This window comes from Gallus gallus, chromosome Z (assembly GCF_016699485.2).
Source record: "Gallus gallus isolate bGalGal1 chromosome Z, bGalGal1.mat.broiler.GRCg7b, whole genome shotgun sequence".
Lineage (NCBI taxonomy): Eukaryota > Metazoa > Chordata > Aves > Galliformes > Phasianidae > Gallus > Gallus gallus.
This window is the reverse complement of record NC_052572.1, coordinates 68,180,578-68,207,437: the sequence shown is the minus strand read 5'-3', so window position 1 is coordinate 68,207,437 and position 26,860 is coordinate 68,180,578. Positions and strand designations below refer to the sequence as shown.

At 43.9% G+C, this 26,860-nt stretch overlaps 1 protein-coding gene across 50 annotated transcripts in view; it reads left to right on the top strand.

Moving 5' to 3' along the window:
* The first annotated feature begins 2,693 nt into the window (after window positions 1-2,693).
* ELAVL2 (ELAV like RNA binding protein 2) overlaps window positions 2,694-26,860 on the top strand; it is an 85,106-nt gene continuing 60,939 nt past the window's right edge. For 7 of the 50 annotated variants that reach the window (XM_025145028.3, XM_004949538.5, XM_025145029.3 and 4 more), the window contains exon 1: window positions 3,096-3,430. In XM_025145028.3, the coding sequence (XP_025000796.1) occupies window positions 3,264-3,430 (167 nt within the window). In that variant the 5' untranslated portion in view covers window positions 3,096-3,263. Of the gene's footprint in view, window positions 2,782-2,927; window positions 3,431-4,014; window positions 4,068-4,248; window positions 4,308-12,021; window positions 12,216-24,660; window positions 24,735-24,991; window positions 25,044-26,860 lie in introns of those variants that run through there. The other 43 variants (XM_046905834.1, XM_040656121.2, XM_046905824.1 and 40 more) reach the window with 21 other exon arrangements.

Below are 26,860 nucleotides of genomic sequence, written 5' to 3'. Positions count from 1 at the left end.
CAGATGTTTAATCTTATAATTTTTAATGGGGGGGGGGGGGGGGGGTTGCAACACATTGAACTCCTATGGAATTTCAGAGAGTTCCCCCTTCCCTTCCCTTCCCTTCCCTTCCCTTCCCTTCCCTTCCCTTCCCTTCCCTTCCCTTCCCTTCCCTTCCCTTCCCTTCCCTTCCCTTCCCTTCCCTTCCCTTCCCTTCCCTTCCCTTCCCTTCCCTTCCCTTCCCTTCCCTTCCCTTCCCTTCCCTTCCCTTCCCTTCCCTTCCCTTCCCTTCCCTTCCCTTCCCTTCCCTTCCCTTTCTGTTCCCTCACACACTGCTAACATTCCACAAAGAAAAGTGGTCATTTGCTAAAGCACAAGGACTGAATCAGGTGAGGAATCACCCAGCAACCAAACTCAGTAGTTCCCATAACTGCAACACAGTGCACTAATTTTACATTTTCTTTTTGCTCCCTAAACCATGCCTCCAAGGTAGGCCTAGAAGAAATAAATGCTTCCCCCCCCCCCGAAAGATGTGTACAAACTTGGAAATATCTGCACCCACAGTGTGAAGAACTGGAGTGAGTTTGCTAATGGCGGCATCACTGGGAACCATTTACAAGTGAGCCTGTGGTACCAAGGTGTGAAAGTTGCCATAGTGAGACAGAAGTCATCGCTGCCTGTATCACATGTACTGGGCATACATGGCTTGTACTGAACTGCCTGAAATACAGAGTTAGGGCCTGTGCAACACAGAGCTACTGCCACAGAGACAGGATGCAGTGATTGCAAGGAACAACCGGTGAGCATCTTTCCTCCTTTGCATTAATCATTTAGAAATGTTCAAGGACACTCTCAAGGAACACTCTTTTATGCCTCTGTCTGTAACTGTGTGTCTGCCTCTGTGCCCTGCTGCACGCAAACACTAGATTATCCTAAAGAGATGACCAAAGCATTTCGTTTCTGCAAATTCTCTGCTGTTGGAAATATATCACATGCACTTTGTCACTGTGTGTGCTTTGACACATCAGGTCAAGAGACCTATGCCCAAGGAGCTCTGCAGACTGTGGGGGAAATTGGGGCCAAGCACAGTGCAGGAACAGCACAGGAACATAAGGCCTTGGGGCCTCATACAGGTGTCTTCTTCCACAGAGTTCCATCTCTTCAAACACAGCTCATGGCCCATGGAAGGCACTCAATCACTGAAGGCATTACTTTTTTCCTTGCTGTCTGTCTGCCTGTCTTCCTTCCTTTTTCTTTCTTTTTTCCTCCTTCTTCCCTCCCTTTCTTTCTTCCCTCCCTTTCTTTCTTCCCTCCCCCATTCTGCCAGAAGCTGTAGGCCAAAGAATCACACTCCTTGCATTGGTGCTTCCAGCACTCAAAACATGAGAACAGCCCTTGGGCAGTGGCATAAACTTTACATATATGCTGCTGACACGCCAATGGCAAGGTAGGTGTGAGGTAAGGGAAAAGAAGAGAGAAGAGAAGAGAGAAGAGAGAAGAGAAGAAAAAAGGGAAGGGAAGGGAAGGGAAGGGAAGGGAAGGGAAGGGAAGGGAAGGGAAGGGAAGGGAAGGGAAGGGAAGGGAAGGGAAGGGAAGGGAAGGGAAGGGAAGGGAAGGGAAGAAAAGAGAAGAAAAGAGAAGAAAAGAGAAGAAAAGAAAAGAAAAGAAAAGAAAAGAAAAGAAAAGAAAAGAAAAGAAAAGAAAAGAAAAGAAAAGAAAAGAAAAGAAAAGAAAAGAAAAGAAAAGAAAAGAAAAGAAAAGAAAAGAAAAGAAAAGAAAAGAAAAGAAAAGAAAAGAAAGGAGAAAAAAGAGAAGAGAAGAGAAGAGAAGAGAAGAGAAGAGAAGAGAAGAGAAGAGAAGAGAAGAGAAGAGAAGAGAAGAGAAGAGAAGAGAAGAGAAGAGAAGAGAAGAGAAGAGAAGAGAAGAGAAGAGAAGAGAAAAAGAAAAGAAAAGAAAAGAAAAGAAAAGAAAAGAAAAGAAAAGGGGGGAAAAGGGGGGAAAAGGGGGGAAAAGAAAAGAAAAGAAGAGAAAGGGAACAAAAAGAAACGAAAAATATAGGAAGATAGGAAACAAAAATAGATAAGCAAGATAAGAAAAGGGGGGAAAATAAAGAAAAAATGAAAAAGATGAAAAAAATGAAAAAAAAAAGAAGGAAAAATGGGGGAAAGAAATAAATGGGAAAAAAGGAGAAAAAGAAAAGGAAAAGGAAGGGTGAAAAAGAAAAAAATTAAAAAGAAAGGAAAAGAAAAAAAAGGAAAAATTGAGAAAAAGGGCAAAAGAAGAAGGGGGAAATGGGAAAACGGACAAAGAGGAGGAAAAAAGAAAAAAACGGGAAAGGGGGGGAGGAAAAAAAGGGCAAAGGGGAAAAGAAAAAAAAGGAAAGAAATAAATAAAATGAAATAAGAGAGAAAGAAAGAAAGAGAGAGAGAGAGAAAGAGAGAGAGAAAGAGAGAAAGAAAGAGAGAAAGAAAGGACGAGGAAGAGAAGGGGGAAAAAGCCAACACAAAAGAGCATCCTCCCGGGGCTCCCGGTGCGAGGTAGAACCGCGCCCGCTTCCTCGCGCCGCCGCCCGCTCCGAGCCCCTTTCCCGCCGCCGTGCCCGCGCTCGCGGCCTCGCGATCTGCAGAGCACCCTTCTCCGCGGCGCCATGGGGCCGGTCCGAGTGGCATCCCGCTCGGCCAATGGACGACAGCCGTCTAGCCGGTGGGCGGGCCGAGCGGCAGCGGCTGCGCCAATGGATGCACGCGGCTCCGGCAGCACGCTGCTTTGCGCCGGGCTGCGGGGCGGTGCGGCGATTGCGGGGTGCGTGTGTGCGTTGGGGAGGGGGTGCGGACAGCCGCCCCCGCGCCGCGCCGGCGGGCGCGGCACACGCAGCCGCACGCAGCCCGGCGGCGGGCAGGAGCCGGCGGCGCGGCCGCTATAAATCAGCGCGGCGGTCCGCCTCTGGCACGGCGCGGTGCGGCACGCGTCCTCCCCCCGGCCCCGCGCGCAGCCCGCGATGCGGCAGCGGGACCCGGCCCCGGCGGCGCGGTGCTAGGAACGGCGGCGGCAGCGAACGGCAGCGCATCGCCCCGCGCCCGCTGCTCTTTGTTCGCGGCTCTCCTCCTCCCCTTTTTGTGCAGCGGAGCACGGCGCTGTCACTGCCGCGCTCGTAGGTTCTCCCCGCTGATTTTTTAATTTTTTCCATTCTCCACCCCCCCCCCCCCCTTTTTTTTTTTTTTTTTTATTTCTTTCCCCCACCCCCCCCAAGTGTCGGACTGCAGGGAGAGGGAGGGAGAGGATTTATGTCTGCTTGTTTTATTATTTTATTTTTACCCTTTTCCACGCCCTTTCAGAACTATCCGCGATTTCCCTCTTTGCGCCTTGTCCTGAGCGGACGCTCCCACTGCCCCTCGCTCCTTACCCGAGAGAGCTGCGCCGTCACTTTTTGCTCTGAGCCGAGCGGACGGAGGTAAGTCGTGCTTCGCTCCGGCCGTGCATGCACCGCGCCGCGCTCTGCCCGAGGGGACGTCCCCGGCGGAGCTCAGACTCGCTGTGACCGCTCCGTCCGATTGCGATGCGGAGCTGCGGGGAGGCGGGGGGAGGGGGGCGAGAAGTTGTGGGGTGGGGGCACTGCGGGAGGGGCCGTGCCCCTTTGTCGCCCCGTCACGGGGGGCCAGACCCGGGCGCTGCCATTGTTGCTTAATGTATGCCCCGCACGTCGCTCCGCGCCCACCTATTGCCGTAGGGAAGGGATCCGCACGGTAGCGGTACAGAGCGGTTCCCGGTAACGGAGCGGCACTACGACGCTCTGTGTGTTTTGCCGGGCGGAGGGGCACACAGCCACGCGTGTCCGATCCCGCGGGCGCGGGGCCGCCGTCGGGCAGACAGCGCAGGTGTCCGACGGCCGCCTCCCCCGCGCTCCCTCTGCAGCGGGGAGCGGGCAGCGGGCGGGCAGGGAAGGGGGGGTCCCGGGGGCGCGGCCCCGCGGGCGCGGGGCTCCTTGAGTGGCCGCCGGCAGTGTCACTCAGGCGGGGGCGGGCGGTGGGCGCCTTTATCGGCCCGACGCCGCAGGGTGCAGGCTCTTTCGAGCGGGGCGGTATCGGTGGGTACGCGCGGCGGTGCTGGAGGTTGAGGGACGAACGGCTGCGAGGCCCCCACGGAGCGCCGCGATGCAACGCGGGTGTCGGGGCGGGGGGCGGTGGGACGGGGCGGGAGGGGGCGGCGGTGGTGCGTGGGCACGGAGCCGCGTGGGGCGGACGGAGACCTCACCCTGCGCTGTCGTCGTAGGTAACCTGCGGCTTTCCGGCAGCGTTGGATCGCTGCACTCCCAACTTGAGAGCTCCCAGGTATTTGCGGCGTGGCATCACGAGGGCTTACGGCCGCTGGCAGCCCATTCCCTGCGGACAGACTGCCCTTCCCCCCCCCCTCACCTTTCCCTCCCCCCGCCTCGAGGTAGATGTTCTGCGGCGCGCTCCGAGATTTTTGTGGACCTTTCCGCGGCACCTGTGCTGGACCCACCCTTTGTGCGGCGTCGGCATTGCCCGACGGTGGTGTTGGCCCTCTCCCCGCGCCGCGCTCCACCCGTGGCGGAGCCGTTCGTTGCTTCGAGCGCTGCGGGGCCGCGGGTGGGGCCGGGGCGCGGCTGCCGTCTCGGCTCTTCTCTGCCGCCCTCGCCGGCGCTGTGCCCACCGAAGTAGTATTTTAGTTTTTTCTTAATTTATTTCCTTTTTTTTTTTTTCCCCCCTAATTTTTGGCGAGGGTTTGGTTCTGAAGGAAGCTTCGTTTTCAGAGCTTTTGCTGCGGGGCGCAACGCGCCGTCAGTGCGCTCTGTGGAGCGGTACTGCTGCGTTGTTCCACCCCCCACCCGCGGGGATGCGCGCTGCGCTCTCAGCACGGTGCGTTCTGCGCGGTCCGGGCGGCACCACGGGCGTTTCTTTACAGAAAGAAAAGAAAATTCACGTTATTATAGTTGGCTTAGTCGAAATCCAAAACTCTCTAGTGCGTTGTCGTACCGGGGAGTTCGGAGGACAACTCTTGTTTGATGGCTTAATCGAGAACGTCGTTCTCTGGATTTCTTATTAATGGCATTTGCTACAAATTGTATTTTTCAGTACGTGCACGTATATATTTTACAAAAGGGAGGTGTGCCGATGTTTGTACTAAAAGCAGCCCGTCCGATTCCGTTTGCCTTTAATATCTGCCTTCACGGTGAACGTTAAATGAAGCTGATGGAGGTGGGGAAATACTCCGGTGAATGGGGACACGCTGGGGCAGCAGACATCGGACATGTGGCTGTAGCGTCGGTTCGGCGCTTCTTCCCTTTTTCTGGCTCTGGAAGTGGTGCTCAGTGTGTCTCCTTCCCTGCCGGCCTCATGGGATTGCTGCACTGGGGGTGGTAGCTGAGCGCTGGGCTGCGAATTGGGGTTAAATTACTCATGAATCATTTTTATTTTTAAGTACAGAATCAGCAATCAGACTGGTTTTCTTTAAAAAGAGATGGTGTGGTTGAAGCCTTTTGGTGTAGTATATTGAGAGCATTTGTGGTTGCAGACAACGTACAAATGACCTTGAAAGTGCTGAGGAATTTTATCACGCTCATTAAAATCCAGCAAAGCGCAGCTTTGGTACCACGTTAAATGTGTTCCGGCTGTACCTGAGCCGATGTTTTCCCTCAGCAATGCCTTAATTTCATTTTTTTTATCTTGGCAGAGTGGCTCAGCCTTCCTGTGGGCAGCAGAGGTATTAATTGCTGGGGTTTTAGTGAGTGATACCTCCCCAGCATGCATAAATCTCTCCTATTAGTGGCTTAATCACAATCATACAGGATTTCTGATGTAAATTTAACTTTCTGTACTGCTGCAAACAAACTTCTGCTCATTTTCCTGACTTAGCCTTAATGCTGTTCTGCAGGGAGGGGCAGGTCCTTTCTTTTGTGCCCTGCTTATAATCTGTAGCCTTGCTGCTGCTGCACAAACCCTGAACAGCCGCAGCTGAGCTGGGCACCAGGTACAGCGTGCTTAAATTACTCCAAGCAGCTGCTGACTCGGGAGTGTGTGCTTTTAAAAGGGGAGGAAAAAAAAAAAAAAGCTTTTAGGCTATTTCCCAGATTTCTGTGGGGCTGCATGCAACCTGCACTGGAGCTATGGACTCATTCCTATTAAAACATTAGCAAATCTAAGAGATATTTTTGGGAGAGACAAGGCTAAGCTGCCTTTACTTAGGGACACAGCTGAAGATAGATGAGAAGGGATCAATCATTATATTTTTAAAAAGTAATACTTCACCTTTTTTGTTTCTTAAAATAAGTGAGTGCCATTGGAGAGGTGGACTGTGCAGGTAAAAATAGTACCTGGGGTGCACAATAGTACAGGGATGCACGCTGAGCTCCTTCCTGGTAGCAGCGATGTTAAAATGCTGCTTTTATGGGCAAAGTCTTTGCTGTCCTGCAGCGTAATGACTTTTGTTTCTATTGCTGAGGTTCTTCATGGCAGTAAAACAGAATGCTTGCTAATGGAGAAATTCAATTTGTGATGAATATATGTTTCAGTCTTGCTTTAAAGCCATCTTTGCTTTCTATCTAATGCTCTCCTAATAAATGCTGCTATCTATAGAGGGCAGCAAATGTTACTGGCTGCTGCTATGAGTTTAAAAGTAAGATCACAGCGTTATACACAGCTTTCTTGTCCCAACAGAAATCAGTGCTATCAGCAGGATGTTGGTTTGGGTTTTGCTGTCTGCAGTTGCAATTTTGAAGGAAGCAAATTTTGATCTCATCTGCTCAAATCTATCTAATTTCACTTACTCAGAAGGATTAGCCTGGTGAAGCTGGGATAATAGAGCTTCCATTTGCCCCACCCCTTGCGCTCTGGAGCAAGGTGTGTTGTCCAGTTTGTTGCTGAATTCGAAGTCATCATACGTTTTGAATGGTAGAGTACCACAGAGAGGCAGATTGGTCTCTTGATGACCTCAGGAGCTCAGGGGAGATGCGAGTACTGAGCACGGAAAGTGCCAGTGCCAAGCACACTGCTTTCGCCCAGTGGGCTTTGCTGCTGGTTTGTAGGGACTCCTTGAATCTAATGTTTTGGCACTGAGCAGCCAAGTGTTGTGCTAACCTTATCAGAGCTTGGTCATCGCTGTATTCGGAAATTCTCACAGCTCAGCATAGACTTTCTGTGCAGAAGGTGTACTTTAGGAGGCAGCCCTCAGTGGAACTCCAGGATCTGGTGTGCATTGGAGATTTCAGTTCTTCACGTTTAAAAACTTGGTGAAAGAGTTATAAGCTTCTTACTGCAGATACCGGGGGGGGGGGGGGGAACAACCTGAGAAGCTTTAGAAATTGTAAATGTACATCAATTTTTTTTGAAATCATTGTTCAGATCTGATTTTTTCTGGCAAGATATCTGGAGTTTTAGGAACTGTTAAAGATAGGATAACAAGAATTGTAATGGGAAATCAGTATTCCATACATTTGAACATGCAAATTGGGAACAAGTGTAAGCTTTCTAGATGGAGCTTAAAATGAGTGTCACACTGTTTTCTATTCTGTTTGAGCCACTGTTCTTCGTGGTATTTCCGTAATTAAGCATCAGGGGTCTTCATTTGTTTTGATAGTCACAGTGAGTCTGGACATATGCAGGCTTGGAAGAAGCTATAGCTTTCCTAATAGAAGCTATAGCTTTCCTAATAAAAAGTCTGCAAGAAGACGAGGGGTTTAAATGTGGCTTGGCACTGCCTTGCTATGATGTGCACCCGCTTGGGATTGCTGGGAATCATTCTAGAGAGTTCTAGGCTTCACTTCATGAAATGTTTTGTGATACTGATTCTTCACTGCCTTCTACAGTCATGGGCTTGCTGATGATTCATATGCTGCATATACAAGTGATGGGGGCAGGTGAGGCTTTAAGATGTTGCAAAAATGACTGAGAATCTTGGTTTGTTGTGGTTAGCAAAAAGGGTGCATTCTGATAAAAACTGCAGTAGTTGACCACATGATGCAAGATAGAAAGCAGTGGAGTGCTTGAGGACACTGTGGGCCCATAAAAGTCCTAAAAGGTGCATGGTGCTTTCTCTCTGGTTTTATCAAGCGTGGTGTAGATTGAGATAATGTTCAGTTACTGAACTGCTGGAAGGTGATGGAGAGTAATACCTCGGTGTAATTTCTTGAGTGCTTGATACTGGAGTACTGGTGAGATGGGAAAACATGTACACTTGGGTGCTATGTATGCTTGCTGGTATATTTATTGAGCAGCCTTTCTGCAGGTTTATGCTGCCTACGTTTGCTTTTGGACTCCTTGGAATGAGTTTCACTACATTTTTCCTTGGATTGAACTGGAAAAGATTTCATGCAAATGTATGGGGTGAAACTACATTTCTGTGACTGCTGGAGTACTTATGGCCTTCTGCTGGTCAAATTTTAATGACAGAAATAAAATCAGTAGTATTTATTACACAGCACAGGTGAATAAAACTAATACTTGGATTTTATGGCAATTTGTAAGTGTCTTAGTTCGACTTCCAAGGAATGGAGATTGACTTGTAGAAAAGGAGAGGCGGTACAGATTTGACATTTCCACTGGAGGTAGGGTCTCTGTTTCTTACGTTGTTGATAATACTTTAGCTTCATTTCTTGTGTATTTTTTTCAGAAGTAGAGTTATGGCCAATAAAGGTGTACTTGGGGTCTGCCTCCCTGTGTACTGTGTGCTTGCCTGTGGCATACTGAGCTGATTCTGAACTTTTTGGCCATGTTGCTGGGGTGGGGGCTGGTGGGGTTAGGAAGGAGGGAGAACAGACCCTTCATGCAGTGTTTGCCAGCTGTATATGGGCTGCATTTTCACATGTGAAGGGGCCTCTGAGGATCACTTTGACTTCAGTTGGAGGGGAGCAGGGGGAATACTCAACTTTAACATTCATGGAGGCTAAATTAAGTTTGCTAGGGAAAAAGGCGTGGCCTTGAGTCCTCCTGCAAGAACTGTCTCTCCAGGACTGGGACAGGGAAATACAAAGTATGGATATGAGGTGCAGAGTGCTGCAGGGTGTTTTCCTGTGTAACTGCATGGGAAGCTTAGTATTAGCAGGCCTTCATATAGGTGAAATCAGGTATGGATTTCATGGTGATGTGTCATTTCTTTTTTGTTAATACTGGAACTATGGAGTGCTATCAGGAAATAATTCTGTTTTAGGCTTGCTGTAGAAAATGTCTACAGTGAGAAATGAAGTACACAGGCACCAGTAGAAGATCAAGGATTTGCCTGTCCGTTGTTTAAACTGGGCCTTGTGAATTTGGCCCTCTGTGGCATGCCCCTCCAGTTTCAGTGCTGGTGCAGAACTGTGCTTAGCCTCAGTACTGAGTGCACCTGTGAATGCTTCCTTGCAGTTACAGTGTTCTCCCAGCAGAAACAGCTGCGCCTGATCTGATGCAGTGCAGAAAAGGCTGAATGGTGAAGCTACTTTTAGTCGTGCATGGGGCCAGTGGGGCAGGAGCAAATGCACTCAGCTGCTGTACTGAAGTTTCCTGCAACTTTAGGTGACCCGGAATAGAGTGCATTTGGGGGAGGAGGAGATGTCCCTTGGAGCTGTGGGCTGGGAGTGTGTTTCTGATGGGTGTGGGAGGGAAGTAGAAAGAAGGGTGCTTGGACATCTGATTGATTTTTTTTTTTTTTTTTTTTTTACTTCTATGGGCAGAGTCATAGCTCTTAAGTAAGTAGTAACTGCTATGCCGAACTGCCACAACTAGCAGCTCCAGTGTCTTCCTCCATTTTTTTTTGGTAATGGAGTCCTTGTTACACTGCCCTCCATTTTGTTTGTCCACCTGAAATAGCAAAAATACCTAATGCTGTGACCTGTATTTGTATTCATCCACTAGCATTACATTTTATACATAGCAGTAAAATTTCAGTGCAGAGCAGGATCTTGGAGTTTCCTTTCTTTTTCTATCAACTGTTTGTGGTCGTGAGCCAGCAAATGTTAAGTAGATACAGGTATGCAGGAAATACTATTGCCCATCAGTTGTTACACAAAGAGCTTTTAAAATCCTAATACCTGCTATAATGATAATTAAGGATATTATTTTTATCTCTAGTAACATGGTTGCAAATCTTGTCAGACTTCCTGCTGCAGTTTCTTTCCTCCCAATATGCATTAGAAGCTGTTTTCTGTCTGTTTTCGAAACAGGGACAACTAAAGTCATAACTCTAAAACACCATATGCTTCTCATAACAAACTATGCATGTACTGCCTGCATGCATAGTGAAGTGAGTTTATTAACAAGCATAACTTCTTTTGATGTGTTTGTACCTTTAGTTATATCCCAAAACACAATCGCTGATAGAAAACTGCTAATCTTAATCTGACCAGAGCACCCACTCCAGAGGGGACTGGAAAATTGCTGACAAAGTTAACTGCTTTAAAATGAGGAGTTTAGAAGCTGCTTTTGCATTCAGATAGCTAAACTGTGAAACTTGGCATAGCAAGTTGTGTTGGACTGCATCCATGGTTGAGAAGTTGGTAGGCAAGATGAGAATTACAGCCTCATTAACTGAGTAGCTGAATTTTTTTTCTATAATGATTGAACAAACTGAAAAGAAAGTAAATGGAGTCATATTTGTTTTTTGGTAAAGGCTATTTTTGTAAGGAGAGTGCTTGTAGTGAAATTTCTCTGAGCCACTGCAACTCAGTGATATAAAACTAGTCATCTTGTTGGAGACCAAGTGATGGTCAGGAATATCTGTACTGAATTATAATTGGGTGTGGGGTTACTTTTTTTTGTGTGTGGAAGGTTTTTTGCATAGCTAAATATGAGATGGTTGACTGATTCCATATCAAGGAGTGTGTAACAAGCTACGCATACAAAGTCTCTGAAGGATTATTTTTGTCCAAGATAACATCAGTTAAAATATGGATTCTGGTACTGTATTTTAGTAGACTGGTGGCTGAGGGCAGAGCAATAAATAGTCTTCCTTGACTACAGTATCTGGAGCGCCTGTCCTGCGAGGAAAGCCTGAGACAGCTGCTTGATCACAGTGGTTGCACCAGACCATGCTCCAGAGGTGCTTCTGTCTTAACCATTCAGTGCTTCTGCAATACCTCTTCTCATGACTTCTTCACTTTAGAGGGCTGTGTTGCTTTTTTTTTGTGTATATCTGGAAAATATGGCTATTGGAATGTAAGGAAGGGCTGTAGCCATATAATTGTTGATCACATTTTTTTTACTCCTAATTAAGATAACTGAGTCAAATTGCAATACAGGTGTGCAAGACTTTGCATTGAACTACCTAAATGCATATAAAGTGCATGATTTAGATGTCTAATGCTACTTGGATGGCTGTGAACACTTGAAATGTGGATGGCAGGTGCCTGTATAATGTACATGAATGAAAGGGTTTCTTAATCCTGAATGGAAAATACAGAAGTTCTTTGGATTAATGGGAACAGGAATTTCTTACCAAAAAATAAGTGTTTGAAGTATATGTAGCATAGAGGTGAAGAGGCCTTTCATGTTGGGGTGGCAGATGGCTAGTTTGAGCAGTATCTGACTTAGGCTTGAGAGCTTATAAAGCTTGACTGTTCATATGTTTGATTCCACCTACCCTGCAGTGCTATTGAAAATGAAGGAGACAGTGAATCCTTGGTGTACAGGTGTGCTCTTCTTTCTGCTTTTTCTCTCCCGACGTAAGGAAAATTCCCTTACTTGCACAGTTAGTCGGTCTGAATTAGTGCTAGCCTGCAAGTGGAAACATAGGTAGCATAATCATGCTGAAGTTAAACATTTAAAATGTTTACTTTATGATGATAGGCACTAGGTGGGGTGCTTTGCCCCTGGAAAGTTCTTATGTAGCTCTGTATAGGCTGGGAAATACCAGCATTGTCTAAAGTTGCAGGGCTTTCCCACAGTTGCTGTGGATCTGCTGAGCTCCTCAGATTTTATAAGAAAAACAGTCTTTAAGGATGGTTGCTTCCTTTTTTCTTTTTTTTCCTCCACATAGGAATTTACTGCTTGGGTAATGCTGATCTGTATCTGGACTGGCTGCCTGTTTTTCTCCCCTGTGGCAACAGGCAGTGCTGGGCCTTAGCAACGGGGCTTGTGCAGGAGGGCCCACAGGTGGAGCTCAGTGGGAGGAGGCCTGGGTCATCCTTTAACACACATGCCCACCACAGGGCATGATTAGGCCCATCAGGAGGCTCTGTGGTGCCTCTGTGGAGATGGATTTGAGGAAGGGGCGAAATGATATGCAGGTGGAGAGCAGTGAGGAGAAAGGTGAGGTGGATAGTCCTGTGTACACTGAGGTCAGAGTGGGAGGAGGTGTTCTAGGCCCTTCATTTCCCTGCTGCCTGTGGGGAGACCATGGTGGAGCAGGTGAACCGTATGATGGAGAAGTACCTGTAAAAGCCTCCTCGTCTTTGTCCCCTCATTCTGGGGAGGAGGTGGAGGAAGGAAGGGTGTGGAATTGAGCCTGAAAAGGTGAGGATGAAAGGTGAGGAGAAACTATTGTTTTAATTCTAGTTCTGTGTCATACTAGCCACATCTTTTAATTGGAAGTACGTTAATTTTCCTTAAGTTGAGAAGGCTGGCTTCCAAATGTAGTTGTCTACTCTGATATTTGGGTGCCTCTGAGATGTGACTTCTCCAAATGGTCTCTGGTTAACAAGGAATAACCAGGCGTTAAAGTGGCCTAGAAATTCAAGATGTTAACTGTTGAAAGCCTTCTTCCTTCATCTTCATTTTATGCTTACAGGCAGGGATGGTTGCTGTGGGTAGGTGTTGTAGGTCAACAGGTAGGGTATCTGCTTGATACTCCTTTTGTATGAGTAGCTGACCTGGTACTGGATTTGTTTCCAATTATATTGGCATTTGGAGATTTTAAATATAAGCGGAACATGTGTTCTTGACAGCCACAGACCCTGTCCTTCTCAAGAGGGAGTAAGGTGTTGGAAGCTTTCTTAATATTTAGAAGGAGTGTTTCCAAGGCATATGACTTGCTTCATTCTTTTATTGGTTAAATCAGCTGTTGGAGTTGGTTCTATCTGTCTGTGGTTTAGGGAACTTTTCAATATCACTAGTGTTCACTGCCATAATTAAAGATCTGCAATCATCCATCCCCAAAAGTGACAGACCTTAAAACTGTCTATGTCTGGTAGGTCTTTGTTCTTTAGAATGTGTGAAAGGTGTGAGATATTGATGTAAGCATTAGATGGTGTGCCGAGCTGCATATTAATTGCAACATCATTTTGCAGGGAGAGAGGCCGCTGTCAAATAGATGCTATGTCAGGAAGGTTGGGAAGGTTCCTCATGGCTGGAGCAGAGTCTTACTGCTGTTACGTGCGTGCAGTAAGGGTGATCTGAGGAGCCTTACTGGGGTCTGTGAGTAACTCACTAACTTGTTGGAGTCATTTCTGTGCAAGCCAAGGAGAAGCTCAATCTAAGTACCCAGCACTGATTCACCAAGATTAAGTTGTAGAGAAATGTGCATCTTTGAAACGTAACTCTGTGGCTGAGCAGAGAGTGATAGATGTAGTCTGCCTTGAGTCTAGCATGATTGCAGTTTCCTGCGGAATCCTGGTGACAACTTAGGAATGTTCACTTCTAGGTGAAGGGATGGCTAGAGATTAAAAATTTGTGGCATTCACAGTTCAGTGGTTAATACTCCATGATTTTTCTTATTATGAATAGATGTCTTGTGTACTCTGTAGCACTGATTAAGTTTAGTATGGAGGAGCTTGCCCTCATCAGGTTTTTAGATGGTACCTATTTGAGTGCTGTCACTCATATTCTCCAGGGCAAGTGTGCTGTCCAGAGCGTCTGGAACTGCTGAGAGAAAGGGTCTTTGAAGGACTGCAGTTAGGGCAGGAGCACTGTGCAGCCCTGACTCAGGCAAACAGATGGTGAGCAGCAATACTGATGGGATCAGGGCTTCACTGAGGAGCAAGGACCTGGGCCCTGTGCTGAGCAGGGACAGAGAGTCTGGAAAGAAGGGAAGGATTTTTACCCACAAGGATAAATAGGGCTGTGGTCCAGAGCAGTGTAGTCGCACTTGTAGAAGGGCTTCCAGCCACTAGTGATAAAGTGCTGAACAACCTGTTCTGACTTCATGGCCGAGTCTGTTCTGGTCAGAGGTCAGACTTCACACCTGCTATCATAGAACTTCTGAACTGGACAAACTCATGAAAGAAGACTGAGTCCAGCTCCTACATCCACACAGGGCAACCTAAATGTTCAACAGTTTGTAGCCTGAAGTTACTCCTGATCTGAATGACACCTTTGTCTACATCTTTGCCTATTAAATGCATTCATTAGACAGAATTGAAGTATGGCAGGGTCCTTAGATTTAGGTCTTATGTAATGGAAAAACAGACTTTTTTTTTAATGAAACAATTTGCTTTCATAGCAAAGTTGAAAAATCTTTGGGGTAAGTTTAATTTACTGTAACAGACCTAAAAAACTAGGACACGATGTGATAGATACGTGTCAGGGTCAGATGCTGCTTTCTCATATGCTTCCTCTTTGAGAGGTCACTGATTTGGAAGCTGTAGCTTTTGGTCTCAGTTGACAGAAGCATTGTATAAAGAATGTGACAAAGCCAAGCTAGAATGCTTTAATAACCAGAGATACTAACACAGTGTGAAGCTATTGGCTATTGTATGGGCTGCCCTTTGAAGTGAAATCCAGTCCTTCCTGCCATCTAACAATTGTAACTCTTAAGGTTCTCTGTCTTCTCACTCACGCTCTAGGTATTTGGGATGGCAATTAGCTAGTATTGCTACATACTGTGTCGGCAGCAGCCCTTCTGAATGTGCTTTACACTTAAATTATTTGTGAAGCTTGGGATAGTAGAGCCAAATGTTTTCTGATCCTTAGAGGCTATATGATGAAATTTGTTTGAGAGAAGAACTTAGAAGACGAAAATAAGTTGTCTCTTCCTCATGTAAGTGACCTAATCAAAAGTAAATACTGTAATCTGTCTGAACTTGTTTTCCTGGTGGGGCTTAGCTCAGAGGCAAACAGGCTCCACATTTAGATTTTATAAGTCTTCAGAGCACTGTTAAAGCTAAAATGATGTGCCTCTTCATGAGCCACTCTTGAGAGCAGTGACTGTCAGAAGCCTTTTCTGGAAGTCCCTAAGGGTAGATTTGAGCCAAGTAAGGATCCTATGACAGCTGGGATGTGAAGGTGTTAGTGCTGCTCTCTGGGTAAGAGAACTGAAAGAGCTTATTGGCCAACACTGACACAATTTCTTTGTGACAAGTGGAAGCTGCTCAGAGTTGTTACTTGCATATCAGTTTGCTTGTTTTTTTTCTTATTTTCCTGGCATATTGGTAGAGGTTTAGGTGGCAAGTAAGGTTTTGGGCATACTTGTAGGATAACTGAGTGTGAAAGCTTTGGTGAGGTTCAGGCTCTTTCAGAGGCAAGTCATGCAGAGTCTTATGGATTAGAGTAGTTTGGTGTGGGCAGTATTTATTTTTCTAACAACAGTATTGAGCTCACTAAAAAGAATCCTAGAATCATAGAATGGCCTGGGTTGAAAAGGACCATACTGATCATCTAGTTTCAACCCCTCTGCTATGTGCAGAGTTGCCTTAATGATTGGTCAGTCCAACTCTCCTGCAAAGAATGAGGACATCAGGTTGTTCAGAGCTTGGTACAGCCTGATACTGAATGTCTCCAAAGATGGGTCTTCCATCACCTCTCTGGACAACCCATTCCCATCCGTCACCTTATATCCAGTCTAAATCTTTGAATTCTTCCTTATATCCACTCTAAATTTCCCCTTCTTTAGTTTGAAGCACTTTCCCCTTGTCTTATCACAACCTGCTTAAGTGTCTGTCCCCTTCATTGCTCTGTTCCACCTTTAGAATAGACCTGCTATCAGGTCTCCCCAGAGCCTTCTGTTTTCCAGGTGGAGCAGCCCCATCTCTCTCACCCTGTCCTCATAAGTGAATTGTTCCATCCTTTGGGTCATTTTTTTAGCTCTTCTCTGGACATGTTCCAGCAAGTTCACATCTCTTCTATACTGAGGACTTCACATCTGGATTTGTGCTCCAGATGAGGCCTCACCAGCACAGAGCAGAAGGGCAGGATCACCTCTCTCACCCTGCTGACTGTACTTCTTTTGATGCAGCCAGGGATGTGGTTGGCTTTCTGGGCTGTGAGGGCACATTGCTGATCTCCATTTGGACACTGAACCATTGACCACCTCTCTCAGGGTACAGCCCTGCCACCAGTTCTTTGTTCATTGAGCACTTCACCTTTCAAATCTGTATCTTTCCAATTTGAAGTGAAGAATATTATGAGAGATTGTGTTGATGTTGATCTTTATTGCCTGAAGACCTTTGAGTGCAATGCATACTTCATGTGAGTAGATGCTTAAGGCACTTACTGTGGATCCTTAATTGTGCTACTGGTGTGTTCTACTTCATGGTCAGTGACTCCAGCTAGTTTTTGGGATTGTTCAGATGAAAGCTAAGGTGATAGCTGTCTTCTACAGTTGTGTCACTTCAGAACCAAGAGATCCGGAGAGAGGAAGGAGAGACAAACTGATCTGTGGTTAATCATGTCAGGCTCTCATTAAGTAGCTGCTGTGTTGAAGCGTAGTGTCTTTTGAGTTCGAATGTAACTAGGATTCATAGAACTGGAATATTAACTAAAGTTAATATTTGTCTAAGAAAATGAAAGTTAGAGAGGGTCTTACTCCCACTTTGCAGGGCAAGTCCTTTGTTTCATAATCCTGAAAACATTTACAGTTTACTGGAATTGAGTGGACAGAGTAGCTTGTGGTAGGACTAGTAAAGGTCTTGTCATACGATCTAAATATGGTAGTGATGATTTGGGGAACCTTATTCTGCCAGAGCTGCTGGATCTAGTCATGTGAACTGGTACAAAGGAAACTTGAGAAGCTTGGGAACAGACTGATGTAATGGGGAACAGAAAAATATCTGTCTAGTAGTCAGAGGAAACTTTTGTCTGTCCTTGCTTAATACTGTTTCTCTAAGCAGATAGTCATAGGTGGTTCTGCCACAGTAGCTTTCTTACTACCTGGTCAAGATCTTCAAGTGCATACTTTGGTAAGTGATGTCAAGAGGGAATCATATGAAAGGAATGCTATGTCACGTAGTTCTAAAGATACCTGCTTGGATTTTATATGTATTTTTTGTCCAGTGAATTACATTTTTTCAACTTACTAGTAAATAATAGCCTTCCTTACGAGGTCTGGTTCTGGAGTGAGCCAGGGTGTTGTCATCAGTTTATTAACAAGATTAGCATTTGGAATACATCTCTTAACAGTGAGCAGCTGGCAGTCTCTATGACTCTCCTTCTAAAAGCATACTTTACAATAGATATCTGCAGTATAATTTCTTTGAACTGCTTTGCTGTTCCTTGATTAGGAAGTACTTATGACTTACTGTGCTGTGTGGGTGTGCAGAGAGCACAGCTTCTTGCTGGCTAATCAACATTTTACTGTTTTTTTTTTTTTGCATTACAGAACTAGTCTTGTTCAATCTAAGTTTAGCCACCTTTAAAACCTGCGTCACTACTGCTGTATATTAGTAAAACACCTCTGGAGGTGGTGTCTGAACTCAGACCTATGTTGTTTTTGTCCTTTCTTAATTCTCAACCCCGTATTTGGATAGGTAAAAGATTCTGTAACACGCTGATTTTAAGTGACTAGATTTTCAAGCATCTTCTGCTTTATTTCATAAGAAACAGTGTGTAGACTTATATGAAGTTCTCTACTTCGCATTGTAACACCGTCTGATTTGGAGAAGGTGAGTGGATGTTGTGAGGACTTCAGGATAGCCCTGTTCATTGCTTGTCCTGTTCATTGCTTGTCCTGCTGTCACTGAGCAAGTGGTTGAGTTTGTGGTTGTGTTCCTTCTCAGCCTAGTAAAAACAAGTGACTTTTCTGCCTGTTGTGTTTTAGAAAATAGCTGATTTAAGCTTATTTACTTATAAATCTTATGCTGCACTTCTGTGAGATGAATCAATACATACAGGTGAAATGTGCACCGGTGCTGGAGTTGTTACTTGCCTGATTCTGTGTGGAGTTCCTAAAAGCTAAGTGCCCACTTGCAAGTAGTCATTGCTGACTCTAGTACACAATGTTTCTAAGGACAGTTTTCTCCCTCAGCACTAGCAGAGACACTGAGAAAGCTAGGACCGCTGGTTATGCAATACCAGGATTGTTAGCAGTTTAGTGTTTCCGCTCTACTCTTAGTACTTAGGTGTAATGTGTGTGACATTTGAAAACACTGTTCTACATGGAAAGAAACAAACATAAGTTGATTTAAGAATATACCTTCTTACCTGTGACAAAAAAGAGGTGGTATGCTTGTACTTCAGTGCCTTACTTCTCCATTGTCTCTCTTACCTTAACTTGTGCAAAACAGTAGTGTGTCTTGCTCAGCTTCAGCTAATCATTTATGGTTATGGTTCTACTAAGCAGGCAGGCTCTTGTGTTTTGAAGCAAGCTTTGGTGACAGGTAGACTGTAGATGCTGAACTGGAAATGATTTGTTAGCTAACTGGTATGACTGAACTGTTGCCCAGTTGCTTTCTTGTCCAGCATTTTGAAAAAGTGTACTGATATTTCTCACTGTGGCATCTGTAGATTTCATAATGCAGGGTCACAGGAAAGCAAAAACACTGTGACACTGAACTGAAGTTGAAGGTGCTTGGTTGATTTGGCACTGCAGGGTTTGGCGTAAGAGGAAAACCTGGGTGGGCTCAGTCTAGCATGTGCTCTGAATTTATTTCATGGAGCTGTAGACTAATGTGGGTTGGAAGGGTTCTTAAAGACAATCTAGTTCCAACCCTTCTGCCATGGGGTTAGGTTACCTGAAGGCCCATCCTCCCTGGCCTTGCACTCAGTATAACACAACTGTGCTTTTGGGAGATGGCATCTGAGACTGCTTGGTGAAGAATTTCGTAGGCAGTATTTGATATTTGAAAGAAAGAAATCCCAGAAAACCAGAACAGTGATAAACTTGCACAATGGATTAAGCAACATTTGCTGTTCAAGGCAATTTTCTTCTGCTTCAGTTCATTCCCAAGTGTGCTTTTTTCTTGCTTTTTATAGCTCATGTACAACTGTTCCTTAAAAGTGAAGGACTCCATTCTGAAGCCTCCGTAAAGGCATGACACATTTTGTCTGTCTCTAGTTGATAATGAAGCTGTCACAAACAGCCTCAAGGAGGTAGACTGTGCATTAGTAATGTCAGAGCATAATTTTGGAGATACAATTTCAGAAACATCAAATGGGTATGTTTTGCTCAAAAATTTGAAGCCTGAAGGTTTTTCTCAAACTTCCTTTCTAAGTTTGTTAACTTGTTAAGCAAAGTGGCTTCCCTAGAAATAAAGGATAGGATTGGCAGGACTTCTTTTATGATGTCTCAAGCATGTGAATTATTTCTGCATTTATTGCAGCTAGTTGAGTAACAATTAATTCCTTTGTCTATTGTTAGTACCTTCTGTAAGGGACATGTTAAAAGTATCATCATAGGACATGTGGACAATATACTCACTTATTCTTCAGTATTTGTGTGTATTATGGCACATTTCAATCCCTGGCTTTAAACAGGATCAGCATAAAACGCCCTGCCCAGCACCAAATCCATCTGGGTTTAAAGTTTCTCCTGATCTGCCTGGGCAGATTCTGTATCATCTCTGTAACCTGTATGCTTGGCCATTTTCACCATGCAGAAAAGTCTTTTCTTCTTTAAGATCTACCTATATTTCTGCTTGGCTGTTGGTTCTTGTCTCTTCACTGGATACCACTGTCTGGCTCAAGTCTTCCATAGTTCTCTACATCTGATATTTGTACTGGTCTTACCAGGGAAGATCAAGTGAAGGCACTTGAGTACCTCAGCTTCTTCCATGACCGTTAGCAAGTGCCATGCACCATGCAGCTGTAAGGTCTTGCTCTTTCAGCCTTTGTCTTTCCAAATGACTATCCTAAGTGGAACAAAATCTCTAGCAGTGCTGGTAAGTTGAACTAACTTCTGCAGTTTGAAAGCATGTGTGTTGTTTGGTGGGCTAACATGTTAGCATCTGAGGGGGGGGAAAAAACCTCAGTGCTTTTTCCTCCTTCTGTATTAGGGTATAAGTTGTTTTTTGCATCTGCTTTTAGTTCTTCTTTACACTTAATCTTTGTTGATGATAGTAAAGATCTCCAAACCACATTATTTAGACTTAATTACTGAGATGTTCTAAGAGCAGCCAATATCCCTGTGTTCAAAAATGCAACTTGGAGCAGTAGTTCAGAAATACCTTGAAATCAGACCTGGGCACAGAAGACATTTGTGCACAGAAGTGCTGTAGTTAACCAGGTGTGTGTCTTTTTCTCTGCAAGTTGTGAGGCTACAATTGGACACTGTTAAAGAATGCTTGATTGCCTATTCTTTTTGAAGTTACTGATTTATTCATAATGAGTTTTCATATAATGAGTTGCATTAGAGGGAAGCGCTACATAATGGATATGTTTTTTAGTGGACCCTACATTTTTAGTGTGGTATTAGACAAGTGCTTGTTTTGAAGATTTACTTCAAAGAATGTTGCTGATAGGAAGTCTGCAAGGTCTAGAGCTACACACTTGCTGCAATCGTCTCTTCACTCTGCAAGAAGACTGAAAGGGGATTAGGAGTAGGTCTGTCTGCTGCAGTCTTACTCCCTCAGTGACTAAATTTTAAATTTTACTTCTAACAATAAGCTTCAAACTTTAATCTGCATATGGAACCACTGAGATTCTAGCAAAACCTGATGTTACAATAGTCACTTCTAAAGAAGGAGGAAAGATGTCTGATTTGGTAAGCTTGCATTTCAGTTGAGGGCTGTGAAAGAAATTATTTGCAGTGTTCCTTGGAAACTAATTGCATATTGATATTTAACTTTTTTGTTTTGCTCTTTTGTTTCCATCAAGGCTGCATCAGAATAGCTTTCTGTTCATGAACTGAGTTCAAACAAAGCACACATATTAATGGCAAAGATAATTTGCTTGTTACAAAAACAGTTAAAAATTGTGGTTACTTTTCTGGTGAGTTCTCTAACTTAGTCACTCATTTTTTTAACACGCTGAAGCATTTTGTCATCCTAATTTGAGTACTGATTCCTAATTGGGGGAAAAAGTACTAAGGATTGTGCTAGCATTGTAAGTCTTTGAGTTCAGCAAGAAGGTTATGCAGGAATTTTCAATGCCATGACTATGTAAGAGTGCTGGTTTTGCCCAGTTGAAAACCCAACCCAGGAAACACAAAACCCCCCCCATTTCAGTGGTGTCCTTAGTGTTGTCTGTATAATTTGAGCAAGAGTGAAGTACCTTGGACAGAAGCTCTTGTATCAGTTGTCTGAATGGGTGGTCTTGTGGTAATGTCCTGTGCTTTAACTTTGACTCATATGATTACTTCTAAGTCAGAGGAACAGCAGATGACAGAAGAGAGACTGAACCTGTTTAGGGTGGTCTTTCTGAATAACTGCAGGCCTATAGATTTGCGTTCCTTAATTTCCCCACTTTATCAGAAAAATAGGCTGGTGAGCACATCCAGACTTGCATGAATCTTAACTCTTAAACTCACAGGAGAACCAGCCATCTGCTTTAGGTTGTGTATAACTGTCAGTGTTTAAATAACTTCGTTCTGTGCCAAAACTTTGTGTCCTGTGCACCAGTTGAGCTGAGCTGGTGCAAAGAATAGAAAACAGACTTAAAAGCACTTCAGCAATCTGTACAAACAAGAAGTGTTATGAGCTGAGGAAAAGTTACTATTTTGGGCCTCATGTCCATTAACACTTCTAATAAGCTTGAAAATGGTCTATTATGTGAGATTTCCTGGTTGTGAGACAGTGCTACCCCTCTACAACAGATTGTGCTGAGGAGGAAGGTAAGGGTTTGATTCGTTGAGTTCACACTGATCTTCTTTCAATACATTAACAAATTTAAATGGCAGAAGAGCACCCTAAGGATTTAAGTAAAAAGGGTTTGGATAGAGTGGCATTTTGGGAGAAGCAAATTATAGCACATCATAGAATAGCTTGGGCTGGAAGGGACCTCAAAGCCCATCACGTTCCAACTCCCTGCCATGGGCTGGTATCACCCACCAGATTAGGTTGCCGAGGACCCCATGCAGCCTGGCTCTGTGCACGTACAGGGATGGAGCATCCACAGCTTCTCTGGGCAGCCAAGTGAAGCCTGATGAAATGGGCTAGCACAGTCTGGTACATTCTGTTGGTTTGCTTTTTTTTTGAAGTAAAGATTCACTTTAGGAGCTGGGTAGTATGGCATACAGTGTGCTGGATAAACTTTGGTCTGTTAAAACTTGAGTGCGTAAAACCTCTGAAGAAACAGTCTGGGGATGTTTTAAAAGCCAGGATAAAGATGGGGTCTGGGCTTATTATTTGTAAGTGCCTGTCATCTCCTGCTGAAAACAACTGTTTTTTAAAGTGAGATTTTTCTCAAAGCATACACGGGGAGGCTTTTAGTCTCTTATCTGATGTCTCTACTGGAGTTCGGTGACATACTTAGTACTGATATATGAAAGATTAAAAGAGGCTTACTTGAAGAAACAGCCTGCTGTTGCAGCATTTCTTATGCTATAGGGCTGCTGGAGAAGTGTCAGGATGCAAAATGGTTTCTCTCAAACACACATTTGAGATATAAACTGATTTCAGGTTGTCTCTAACCTTTGATTCCGTCAAATGGCTGCTGTTTATCACTGTCATATCTGTGATTTCTTGTTTTTTTTTTTGTGGAAGCACTATATGGTTTGGTCTTTCGCTTTAAAACTTGGGATATGAAGAAATCTGCCTTTTGAATGAGTTTGAAGTTGCAGGTGTGACTTCAGGAATTGCTGATATGAGAAAGTAGAACAGGAAACACGAGTTATTGGGTATTCCACCTGATACTGTCCTGTGTAGTTAACCATAGTACTGTGGTTTTTAAAATCTTCCTGATTTGTCTTTTACTGCTCCAAGATGCAAGGGGTTGTTGCAAAGATGAGACTTAGCACAGTGTTCTTAGGTACAAATGGATCCCTTGTGTAGTGTCAATGATAGAAGTGCCATTACAGTATCACAGAAGTGGGATGAAATAAGATGTTGATGAGTGTCTTAACAAATTCAAATAATATCTCCTGGGTAATAGTATCTAGGGTTTGCATCATTAACAGTTGAAGTCAGATGTTTGTATTCTGCCCATCTTCCATGGGAACAGTTTGAAAGTGTATCATAGAGAATACTGTTTGCTTTCTCTTGAATCAGGCCTTCTGGAATTTTTGGTTCCTTGTCAGTGCATTGAAATTGAAAATAGCTACCAGGACAGGTACTACAACAAGTATTGTGTATGGTGCTTTTCTGAAATGAATTTCAACTTCAGATAACTTCTGGGAAACAGAAGATGTTATTGTTGGAGGTTGAAAAATGCAGGGTCTGCAAAATGAGGGCTTTTGGTCTGGGGCTTAAATTTCACCTGGAGAATATCTTTTTGAGCCTTTTGTAAAGTCTTCTCTAACTATTCAAACTCATTTAATCTGTTTGGCTTTGTGTTTGTTGAACTCTGCTTCTTGCAGGTGACCATACATTTGATGAACCCTGGGAGTACCTCTCTCTTACTAGGACATCAGTCTTCTTTCATTTAAATAATATACCAGTTCCCCTAAGTTTAGAAAGCTAGAAAAAGTCTTCTACCTGGAGAAATAGTATTGTATACAGAACTGAGATAAAATTTCCAGACTAGATGAAGTCTTTTTTTTCTAGGACCAGTGACTTGATTGTCCTCTCAGTCAACCCGAGATTGTCAGTTGTGGTATTATATGTGTGTAAAGGTCACTTCTGAAAAAGCTGTTGACTAACTGACTATGAGGCTGTAAGGGTTGATAACAGCCTTTTTGTTAGGATAGGAAGTGAAATACTTAAATGTGCAAGTTGTGAAGGTGGAAGATTGTGCAACTGAGGCTCCCAGTGTGTTATAGCTTACCTGATGAAAGCTTTTGTCGTTATCATCACTTACTGCATTAAGTGGGATTGGTTTGTCAGGTTTGACTTGGGATATTTTCCTCTTCAAGCTTCTGCATGTAAATTTCAGTAATATATTGCAGATGTGGGACTTCCTGTTCAGTTTAAAATACATACAAAATTTTAGGAGCACTTAATTTTAAGTAGGTATTGCTATGAAATATCTGAATGAAAAGGTTCTGAGTTTTTTGGAGGTCATACTACAGTTAAGCTTGTGCAGCAGAATAACCTGCTCTTGTTGGGTGACAAATTCAGTGCTTGCATTGGTGCCTTCTGATCAAATTCCCTCTGTGAACTTGGCAGGTGTTACTTTAGTTCTCTGCAGTCCTGTCAAGCTTCAGTGTTTGAGATTGCAACTTTGTGGGGTGAAGGAATTTTGTTTTAAGGAGGTGGTAGGTAGGAAAATATTCTTAGTATGCTCCTGTGGTCATGTATGATCGAATAACTTGCAAACACTTAATTGAAAGCCAGGAGGAAAAAGGAGTCCTAGGAGCAGATTGCATGCAGAGGTGAATAAAATCTACTAAATGAGTTTTTGGGGTTGCAGTTAGTTCTGGGTCAGGAGAAGCCATTGTAATATTTTTGCAAACAGCTGATAGTACTTTCCTCCTCATCAAGTGGGCTCTCTCAGCCAGCTGAATCACGTCTACCACTTACTCCCTACTGTGGCCTGTAGAAAGATTCCGGCTGCTGCTTCTCTGACACCTGTCTTCAGTAAATGCCAAACTGCACCCCCAAAGTCATACCTCTTCTCCGTGCTTTGGAGAAAAGTCTTGCTAATAATGTTAGTCTCTGTAGTTAATCCACTTACTGTAGTGAATTTGGTAGAAAAATATAACAATTTGTACTTTGCATAAGCAAATTAGAGTGTAACAGACTGGTGTGACAGCTGGGAGACTGCACCACTTACTGTTTTTTCTGAAGAAAAATAACTTGAGAGTTGAGGATAGTTTTTTCTCCTTTAGTTTTTTTATTGACATTTCTGCTTTTTACTGCTCAAGGATCATTTCTCATACAGTATTTTGTTTTTCCTGGTTGTAGGAAGCTGGGAGCAGAGTGTGTGTGTGTGGAAGTACTTACTGTTTGCTGTAAGGTAGGTTTTAGAGCATTTTGCCAAGCAGATAATATTGAGGTTTGTTTATTGATATTCCTTCTAAATAGAATATAAATGTTTCCCCTGAAATTGTTCTAAATTTCAGTTCCCTTTTGATTTTTTTTTTGCACAGTATCAAAAACAGTCTTTCAAATTACAGGCTGTAGTGCTAGTGTTAAGGGTGAGCCTGTTTTTGAAATACCTGGTAGTGTCCCTCTCCAGTTGGAAGACCTTTCTGAGGTGCCACAGCTGTGTGACAGATTGGTGTGATGTACCTCTTCACAAGACTCATCTGGCTCCCTTCTGACAGTTGCCTTAAGGATGCTGACTTAATGGCATGCATCCTCTGACTAAGGAGGTAAAAAGCTTGAAGCTCTCTGTAGCATAAACAGGAAGTTTACTGTAGTACTTCCCAGAGCCAAGTGCTTGTTTTTGTCCCTCTGTTCCTCCTGTATATTCCAACAGATCTGTGAGTCTTCCCACATGTGGAGTGTGCTGCAAACAAGAAATGCAGCTGTCAAAATGAAGTTTCTCTTGTTCAGCGTGTTAGTTCCTTGTTACAGTGACCTTTAAGCTTGCTGATTTTCTGTGGAGATGGAGCTTGTTGAAGTACCCATTGTGTAGATAAATCTTTGTCAGAGTTGAAAACTTTCAGTAGCTTCTGAAGCTTCTCCTGCACTACTCTCCTTCCTTCTCTATCCCCTTTCCTACAAAGAAGGTGAAAGAAGATCAAGTAATTGCATTTAAATGTGAATGCTTTAGATGACTTAAGTCTATTTCTTAATGGAGCGTTTTGCTAATTGATTGACTTGTAGCTATATCTATTAGTTAGGTGACTCTCTGGAGACCAGAGAAGTCCTGTAAGTGGAAAAATGCTTGTAAATAGAGGAGGAGATAGTGAAATTTATAATACAATCCCAAACAGTAACCTTCATAAAAATGTACTAGTATATCCAAGGCAGCCAGTTGATGACTTTTGGTGGCTACCAACCAACTACTCAGGCTTAAGGTTCTTTGTGTAGAAAACTGACAGTATTCTGAAGTCTTGAGTTCAGTCACAGACTTACTGTACTATCCACTTGTTTTAAATCAACAGTTCTGTGTTTAGAATCCCAGCATGATTTTTGTATTCACTGAAGCTGCATCATGACTGATGTTTTCAGATTGACCATAGTCTGTGCTCTTGGAAAGGTTTGTATGATGGTCATGTAGGAAGCTTAGTTTGTTCACCCAATTTCGGTGTGACTGATCACAGGCTCCTATGTTGATATCTGTGTATTAATTATCTTTCCTGTAAAGAGGACTGCTGCTTTTCTGTATTGTGTAAAATAGGTGGCTTATTGTGGGTTTGAGGAATCAGAGACATGATCTTCTAGCAGCAGTGAATGTATCAGGCTGCTTTCCTGGTCTGATAACATGGCAGTAATATATCCAAAGAGATTATAAAACAGGGCAGTATTTTCGATGTTGCACTTACTTAGCTACAGTACTGAGATTGTTCTGTACTTGATGGTGAGAACAGTCAACCAAAGGTTGCTGGTAACTTGGTGAGTATGCAGCCACTGAGCTCTGAGCTGTATTGCTTGTACTGTAGCAGAAAGCTATCTTTGTGGTTCATTAGATGCAGCTGCAGTGAATTAGAACCATCTTAAATATGACTCAGCTGATCAACTGTGGATGTGGTATTTTTGCCGAAGGTTATCATGTTTGTTTTTCCTCTAATTCCTTACTAGGAAGGCTGATAGATTATGGAAGCTGAGTGTACCTTGAAGGAAATGTATAGTTCTTGAGTCTGAGTTCTTTCAGTTCTAAAAATG